This window comes from Nicotiana tabacum, chromosome 10, assembly GCF_000715075.1.
Source record: "Nicotiana tabacum cultivar K326 chromosome 10, ASM71507v2, whole genome shotgun sequence".
NCBI classification, from domain to species: domain Eukaryota; kingdom Viridiplantae; phylum Streptophyta; class Magnoliopsida; order Solanales; family Solanaceae; genus Nicotiana; species Nicotiana tabacum.
Window position 1 is genome coordinate 146,639,482 of NC_134089.1, and position 9,401 is coordinate 146,648,882.

Genomic DNA, 9,401 nt, shown 5'->3' on the forward strand with positions numbered 1-9,401 from the left:
ATTGATTTTTATGTTTAATTACTAAATTCGGTTAACCTTGAAAGTGTACATCAACGAAACATTATTATCAGACGACTAAAAAAAATAACTAATATATGTTACTAAGAAAATTCTTTCATAAAATATTTTAATAGATAATTTTTGTCAATTTTTTATATTTTTACTAAACATATATTTACTTATCAAAAATTTAACAAAGTAAGATTAAAATAATATTTAAGCAATAAAAACCCGAAAACCAGAAAAATCCGACAAAATCGAATCAATCCAAACCGATATAATTGATTTTGATAAAAATCGGACCAACCCGATCCATTTACACCCCAAGTTTTGGCAACGAGAGACGAGGATGAGGACATGAATTGGACTGCAACAGTGCCCGAAGGAATTCGAACAAAAAGAGTTTACGTGGCAGTTTCTGCATGCAAGGGTTATGTGCTTTTTGCTGCCACGTGTTAGTGGCCTTTTAAGCATTATATCTGCTGGACTTCACGAGATATTTCCTCTCCTCCCCCCTAGAAAGAGAAAGAAGGATTGCTGCAAAAGTTCTGAAACAATGGAGCTTGTCTTGGATTTAATTCACAAAATCTTGAACGCTTATTTACCTCATATGGCCACAACTGCACTCATCCACTTCATGCCTTTATATCTCTTTCTCAAGTTTCTTCACTTCATCTTCCGTTCTATATTTAGTGAAAACGTCGCTGGTAAAGTTGTTCTCATCACAGGGGCCTCTTCTGGTATCGGCGAGGTTTGTACCCAACATTTTACTTACTGAATTTAAGTTCCTTTACACCTATGGTTAAGCTTAAATGCACGAGTGAGAATGTTCATATAGCTGACCGCAACTTGTTTGGATGCGTAGCGGTTATATTGTTACCTATGGTGTATGAATATTTGCACATGTAGTGAGGTCATTTATAAGGTTATTAATGTGAAATTTCTGATAAACATTGTAATTGATAGCTAAAGTAATCTTATATTACAGGTTAAATTACAATGATCGGTAAAAAAAAAAAAAAAAATCTTTAGACTGTCAATATATATAACTTATTCCTTGTTAGATTTATAATCATTAGAGTAGTAGGTCTTTTTTATATGCAAGACTTGGTTGATTAATTTGAGTTTGTTATGGAAATTGAAGCATTTAGCCTATGAATATGCTAAAAGAGGTGCTCGTCTAGTGCTTGCGGCAAGAAGGCGCAGAAGTCTTCAGCAAGTAGCAGATATGGCTTATTGGCTTGGATCTCCAGATGTTGTTCCTGTGCATGCTGATGTTTCCAAAGTTGAAGATTGCCAGCGATTAATTGAGGAAGCTATAAGTAACTTTGGTAGATGTAAGTTTAGAAAACTAATAAATTTATTAACAGCGAATGATCATCTTATATTGGACGTAAAATTAAAGAATTGTGTCAATTATGTTTAAGTGTCAATGATTTTGTTGCTAAATTTGCTGTAGTGGATCATCTGGTGACCAATGCTGCTGTGACGCCCCTATACTTGTTTGAGAACCTTATAGAGGTCACCAAAGCTGCACCCGCAATGGTAAAATCCATATTCTTTTTCCTTTTCTGTTCATTATTGAACTCCGTATCCTTGTCAAAGCAATTGCAGCATCTAACACGAGTGAAGTGCGTACATGTCTCGGTGTTTGCTCATAGTATAATGAACATTTTGGAAAGGAAAACCAGAGATTAATTTGCCATATGTTATAATCTCAGGACATAAATTTCTGGGGTGCAGTTTATACTACCCATTTTGCCATCCCCTATTTGAAGGAAACCAAGGGAAAAATCGTAGCCATCACTTCATCAGCTGGTGTTCTGAATGCAGCCAGAATCAGCTTCTATAATGTATGTTATCTGGCAACGACTTTGAATTACGTTCTTCTTCTGCCTCATTGAGCTTGAATATAATTCAGTGTTTCTACAGGCAAGTAAAGCTGCAATGATTAGTTTCTATGAGACGTTGCGGGTAGAACTTGGGACACAAATTGGGATTACAATAGTCACTCCTGGACTAGTTGAATCTGAGTTGACCAAAGGCAAATTTCTCACAACAGAGGGCAAGTTGGAAGTGGACCAAGTAATGAGAGACGTAAGTTTCTTCTTCTGAATCAGATATCAAGTTTTTATCAGAGACTTACCTATTGCCTTAGCAACATTGAGTTGAAAATTCTAAACCTTTATTAAGCTATTAGAAAGACAAACAGTTTTATTTATTTAATTACGTCTTGAAGACGTCATTCAATTATATTTGTTCTCTCATTCTTCTCAAAGAAGATACTAGCAGGTATTCATCCCGTTTGCTGCAATTGTTACCAGGTTGAAATGAGTGTTACTCCTATACTGCCAGTGCAAAAATGTGCTAGAGCAATTGTCAAGAGTGCATGCCGCGGAGACAACTACCTAACAGAACCACCATGGTTCAAGACATTATTCGTCTACAGAATATTTTTCCCTGAATTTCTAGAATGGTTCCAACGATGGTTTTTGTTCCCAGGGCCAGGGCAACCACCAACAGAGGCTCCCAGCAAGATAATTCTAGATGTGACTGGATTTAAGGAATATGGTTATCCAAAGTCCGTCCTATCTCCACATATAAAAGTGGATTGAGGAAACTAATAGAAAACTTAAGCTAGCTAGAATAATGTCAGCATAGTTCCCATGCAAACTGGCCAGAATGTGGTTTTTATCTTTTCATTTTGTGGAGTACTGAAGATGAAAGAAACAAAACAAAAACGAAAACAAGGTTGAAAAAAGAGGCTGACAATTGAATTAATAGAAATAAGTCGTACACTCTTATAACTTACTTCAGATTGTTGATGATGAATAAACTGATTGCAATTTATCCTCTACGTTAGTCTGTACCAAGTCACTTTGTTCGATATTTTGTCAATGCAAAGTCTGCAACGAAGACTGCTTCCACCTTTGTTTGAGAAATTCGTCGTATGACGCAAGGTCCAATTATTTCCGTTCAAAGCCACTGATTGATTCTTCATAGCCTTTTGTCATACAGCTCCTCGTGCACAAAAATGTTTTTTTTAAGGTAATAAACAGTGAATATTACCATGACAATCAAAAGATTTACAAACTAAGAGCATCCAGATTCCAAACCACCTTCTAGGAAGGGTGCCCAGAATTCTAAGATCTCAGAAAGACAAATCAGTCACCTATGTGAATCAAAACTTGACAGTTTTTTGGTTTAGTGGAGTTCAGGAAATTAAATGTAAATAGAGAGTTCATAGTCACACAGATTCAGAAGGAACTTAGAGAGAATTAGCAATCGTGCACAAAAATGTTAGTCAATAGATACATGTACAATCTTGCAAGTTTATGGTCCTTCAGTGAAGATCACTTTCACTTTTCAGCATACGATCTTCTTGTGTTAGGTTCTCCTGTAACAGCTTAGGTGCAATAACAACATGAAGCAAGAAAACTTATTAGGAATCCTATAAAACTATGTTACTCGGACTCTCCGAAAATATCACTGGGTGAGGATCTGACATGGGTGCGGCAGCATTTTGGACAGTCCACACAACATAGCTATAAAGAAAAGTTCCATAAAGAACAGCAGTGAATTACCTCAGAATTCAGCAACAGTTCCAAAAACGTCTCAAGGTCTTCTTCTGGTACCATGACTCGTTTGCTACAGAAATAGGAGCAGTAGTTACTATACCTAAGAAAAATTTGTTACTCTGCATAAGTTGAAGTCGTTAAATAGTTGAACAATAGATCAAGTTCTAAAAGTGTCATTAAGTCCAGTCTTGATCTTGACCAAGTCATATCATGATCAATTATTATCTCATAGATGAGGCTTCCGTCATTAATATAGACTCAGAAGTCCGAACTTCATGTTTACTTCTCCCTTTACCTTTTCTTTGTAGCTGTTAGTTGGCTGATTTACCCGAAGGTGCACACTCTAGCACCTTAGCTTCTTCATCGAAGCACCGCCTAAATGACACAGAGCTCCCAATCTGAGCTGTGCATCGCTTAGAGGTTTGAGCGAGTCTTTGATAACTGTTGTGAATGGCACAAGGTTAGTAGATTCTTAGCTAAACCAGCAATTCTGTGGCACAAAACAGGAAGATTAACTGTAAGGACCAGAAGTAAAAGCAATACAAAATGACATCCCCACTAGATATAGGATTAAGTTTCTTCCTCGTAAATGCAATTGGTCTATCAGACATTTCTAACAGAGCAACACTCTCCAACAGTGAGATAGCCCAGTGCAAAAGATTCTGCCAATACAAGAGAGAGAATGAAATTTTTTAAACAACATCAGATGAGGCAATATTAAGAGAGAAAAATACAAAGTACCTTGATCTTTCCTTTGACAGCACTGTCCTATATACCTGCATGCCTAGCAAGAGAGCAAGATAGACTAACCAAGTAACTGCAAGGGTTCCCCTTTTCTCCAGAAAGTATAAACATATCTTCCAACTCATCAACCATATCAATTTCCTTATCAATTGCTGCAGTGGTATTAGCTTCACATCTTCCCGTGGATGCTAATTGTAGAGACAGGACTGTGGAAAGTGGAAACAGTTGCGATAGATGAGAGGCAATTTCTTCTCTAAATGCCCAGCATGGAGCCATGGCAGACACTGTATCTTAACTCCATGAAGAAAAAGGTTATAATTAGTATACATACAGTAGAGATACCTAAACACTGAAGCTGAATTCAGTTGATGTCCTAAGATGTTGTTTGGCATAATTTTGGGCACGCTTGAAACAGGAAAACAATTATCCAAGAGAACAAAGTCATACCATGTTTCACTTTTCTCCTAGAGCTCCAATTTACAAGTAATGCACGTCTTTGTAACCAAATAAGAAAGAACTGCAGTGTACACGTAACGCGTCAACAAATATTTTTTTTGTGTGTATATGACAGAAGAATCAAGCAAAAAACTTCAGTTAATAGATTTTCCAAGACACGGATACTACCTTATATTTGCCACGGATACTACCTTATATTTGCCTTTCTCCCACTCTGAGATGAGAATGGGAAATATATGGTTGGGAAAGAACAAAACGAAGTAGTGCAACAACCATTTGCCAAGAAGATATACTAAGAGGAAACTGATTGTTGCGGCCAAACGCACACACAAGCATACGCGGTCGTCAAGTAATAAAGTGACTAAAAGTCGGATGTCGAACCCACGAGGACTTATGATTAACTATTAACTAAATTAGACTACCCTAATTATCTAAACAAGAATTAAATCTAGAAATATTTGATTCTAAACTAATTAAATAAAGAAATATAAATAATGAAAATTGAACAGAGAAAGAGCAGATTTTTATGATATCAATGCGATGAAAACGATCTAGGGTCATGGGCTATCTAACAATCCTATTATATTCTTCAATTGAATTGACTAACTAATTTATCTAGTTTATTGGTTAACAGAGTTAATATTGCTCATAAGAATTTGTCAAGTTCTTACTCGCCTATTCAAGCTAACTAACGCCTATATGTCTATGGAGTTAGAATCAGCAAGAACGCATTTATAATTCCTGTAAATCAACCAAGCAAGACAATTAGGTATATGTTTATCCTAACTGTGAATCCATTCCCCGATGCCCAGGTTCAAGAACTTGCTTTACTCAATCCTATATGCAATCTAGAATTCCCACTTTCGAGTTCAACTCTAGATTCGTAGATAGTATTCGATTGGTGATTAAGCAATCAAATAATTAAGCACAATATTGAATAAATAAACTAATACGATAAATCAAGAAATCAAAATCAATATTCGAATAACAATAGTCATGAAAGAACCACAACCCTAGAACATGAACTTTAGCTCCACATAGACATGGTAGCAAAACAACAAATCATATGAAGAAACATAAAAATTACAAAGTTTGATGGAAGAAAAGATGAAACCCGGCCTCCACGGCGGCTCTGTGCTCTCCCTAGTGTTTTGCTCCTTTGTTTTCTCTCCAAAATCACGTTCTCCCCTCCAAATTAAGTTTAGGACCCCTTTTATACGAGTTGGGCTCGCGTAGGACCAAAATAACCTTGTCACGGGCGCAGTAGGAAAACCCTCGCAATACAGCGTCCAGGCCAGCGCTGGTCCTGGCGCTGAATGCAGTGAGCATTTCACGTTGAAATCCTTCAATTCATTATGTACGTTTTTGTTTGCCTTGTTTAACTCTTTGTATTTTTGTCTTGCATTTTGGGGGACAAAATTCAAAGGGTGTCTCCTCTTTTTTTATTCTTTCTTTTTCTTCCGCGTTTTATTTAATTTTGCTCCAAATTTCTTCATCTTCACACCGCTTTATTCCTACATAGTTAAAATATAATATTACGCACAAAATAATATAACTAATTCTCAAATGATGATTAAAAGTACTAGAATATGAGATAACAATGGGTAAATATATGTATTTTTGGCCGAACATCACTGATGCCTACAAGAGAATGATAACAACGAATACACAATCTGGTAATATGATCAGTACAAGCTTGACCAAAGCGATGACCATGACTAGTCCAGTGAAGGAAGTTATCAAGTTTTTCACTTGGAGAAAAACATGAAAACTGATAACTTAAGCTTTCTGATAAATTTAATAGACCAATCAAGACAAACTGCAATTTGAAAGATATGCTTCAAATAGTCTGATTACGGTCTTTTGTCAAGACTGTTCATTTTTTGGTTGTAATGAGCATAAAACAAACCAAGATTTTCAAGTACCTATCAACTAGAATTGTCAAAATCATCACTATCTCGAAATTTCAACCACCTTTAGCAAAACTCATATACCAACAGGTTCTCCTGAGACTTTTTGTCAAACTGGTAGAAGCACTGCCAATCATTAACCAATGACAGTATGCACCAAAACGAGGATATCATATTTCCACAACCAGATGATGGCCAGACTTTACGTAGAAAGTATTTCAAATTTTGAGATTCAAGGAGCATTCGTTCACCTTAGAGAGCTAATGGAGCACATTAGGTATACAAATTCTGAAATTAAATGTTGAATTTCATAGTGATTAACACATGCTAAGTGAACGAAATGATAGTGCAAGGAGCCATCTAAAGGAAGCAATCACTAGAGTCTCAGCTTACTCATGCTAAAGACCTGAAGGCTCCCCTAACCGTATCAGTCAAAGTAGCTCATCAAGAGGCATCAGAAAATTTAGGTATGCACAGGCAGTAAATAAATCCTGAAGTTGGTGTAACTGCAGATAAGCTTTTCTTAAGGTAGCCAAGTGCCTTGTTCGTGTACCTTACAAAGAATACTGCTTTCTCCAATGGACATATAAACAAGTGGAGCATCGACAACTGGTGGCCATGCAGCACAAGTAGCTCTTAGTCACCAAAGAAGGAACCACTCGGGTCCTTGTTCTGGCATTCGGCAACAGAGAATTTTAATAAAGCACTAAAATTGGTAATTTCTGTATAAACTCAGACTTTCAGCTCAAATGTGAAACCTTCGACACACACTATAGTGCTGGTATTCTAGTACTAGAGTGAACTACAGCTCCTCAGTCCTCACTGACCAAGTTGATATTAAGCCTCATTAAAGGTCAAGAGTTTGAATGTGGAAGATGGCCGAAGCACGATTCAGCTGAAGACAGAAAAAACAGCCTTCAATTTCATCTTTAAGTCAATACTATCAGATTATTGCTTTAAATCTAACTTATGCCATTATCTTTTAAACCACAAAACTAGACAACCATTGAATATTAATCTCTACCCTTTAAGAGGACATAATCAGAAGTTGGTATGTGAGATTCCAGACAAGGTAAACTTTTCTTAGTCCCTCTATATACCTTTTCACAGGTGGTGCCTTCTTTACTTATCATCGACTAGCCTCAATGCGATCCTGCTAAATTGACCACCATCCTACTCAAAACTTCAATTACTTCAGGGACCAACATCAAAAGCTCATGCCTCAGATTGACATTACTGAGAGCAACCTGCAAAGGACAGCATTGATCCATATGAGAATCTCTAAACACTTGTGCACCTTCTATCCTCCGCAGTTTTCATCTTCTAGGGTAGATTTGTTAAGAGATTTAGTAGGGGAAAAAAACAAAGAACTGGTAGTATTCCTAAAATATACCTTCAGCCTAGCAGAAGCCAAAACAACGAGAACTTTTATAGTCCTGTATTACATGCCAGACACATGCGGAATGCCATCTGTCATGGACAACTTGAGAGGCCTCTTTATCGCAACAGCTGCTCTATCGTATCTGTCTCAAAGAGGACAATTGACAATTCACAACCTCGTTCTTCTTGAACGGGAGAGGGATGCAGTATCATAACAGTTACAGTCACAGTAAGGGCATGGGTTCATAGTAAGTCTTATCTGCTGTAAATAGAACAGTTGTTTGTCGTAACATAAAAAGGTCCACGAGAAAAAGCCTAGACCTATAAGTTCAGTTCCTCATTCCCAGCATTGGAAGTCATATGTAATGAAGCTTGTGGAAGTATTAAGTTAAAAGGGAGTCACAAACACAACAATATCAAGCTTTGCGGAAATGGCAATAATAAAGAAATGCTTGTAAAAGAAAATGCTTACTTTATTAAGCTATAGGAGTTCCAAATTCCATGTTGGGAGATCCAGTTACATCAATGAACCTCTTCTCACCAATTCTCTTCAACTTATTACTCTTGATTGATATGTCAATGTATAAGTTTAACTTAGAATGGCTAAATGCTTTTAACAAAAGATGATTATCCAACTAAATCTGTCGACAACTTTCTGATGTGCCAATGAAATCCTTTTCTAGAAAATTAATCAATCAAACAGCTATACGCCTATAGCCCAACCCAAATAAGTTGTGGTCGGCTATATGAATCCTTAGGTCACAATAAACTACAGAAGAATATGAAAAGCAAGAAGCTTTTTAACAATTTGCGAACAAAAACTTAAAAAAACTACGAAATGGGACAATAGTCAATAAAAGAACAAAAACTTAAAAAAAAAAAAAAAAAAAACAAAGTGACCTCAGATTGTATGTTCCAATAAAAAACCAAGTTGCAGTAAGAAGAACAAATCTGAAAATGTGGGATTGGAAAAAAAATTTGGACCATTTCTCGATTTGTGCGTGTCATCCTTGCGCAGGGGCCATGCTAATCTTCTCTGTATCGTTCCAATTTTATCGGATGTCCCCGAAGGGACGAACGCTACTCTTCTTCTTCCCTTTATGAAGTAATGTAAGTTTCAGCATTTGGTCGGTGTGGGAGTACTCGTTGGGGGTAGGGCTGTGCATTTGGATCGGATATCCGAAATCCGATCCGATCCACTCTATTTCGGATTTTTGGATTGGATACGGATTGTGTTTTATGAAATTTTGAATTTTCGGATTGGATTCGGATTGGTATGATTTTAATCCGATCCAATCCGATATCCGAAATTATATGTACCTATATAAATACA

The 9,401-nt window shown here is 36.7% G+C and overlaps 1 protein-coding gene, 1 long non-coding RNA gene and 1 other non-coding gene across 3 annotated transcripts; 1 reads left to right on the top strand and 2 right to left on the bottom strand.

Annotated features, from left to right (window-relative positions):
- The first annotated feature begins 493 nt into the window (after positions 1-493).
- LOC107810593 (11-beta-hydroxysteroid dehydrogenase A) lies at positions 494-2,811 on the top strand. Its single transcript, XM_016635387.2, has 6 exons — positions 494-751; positions 1,145-1,337; positions 1,460-1,545; positions 1,722-1,853; positions 1,933-2,097; positions 2,325-2,811. Exons 1-6 carry the CDS (start codon positions 557-559, stop codon positions 2,613-2,615), a joined length of 1,062 nt encoding a protein of 353 aa, XP_016490873.2. The 5' UTR covers positions 494-556; the 3' UTR covers positions 2,616-2,811.
- Positions 1,787-4,878, bottom strand: LOC142164786 (uncharacterized). Its single transcript, XR_012695813.1, has 3 exons — positions 4,770-4,878; positions 2,813-4,612; positions 1,787-1,926 (listed from the first exon to the last, which is right to left on the bottom strand). It is a non-coding gene; the product is annotated as an uncharacterized LOC142164786 (long non-coding RNA).
- A 4,162-nt stretch (positions 4,879-9,040) lies between these two features.
- Positions 9,041-9,143, bottom strand: LOC142165571 (U6 spliceosomal RNA). Its single transcript, XR_012696231.1, has one exon. It is a non-coding gene; the product is annotated as a U6 spliceosomal RNA (small nuclear RNA).
- Between the last annotated feature and the right edge of the window lie 258 nt (positions 9,144-9,401).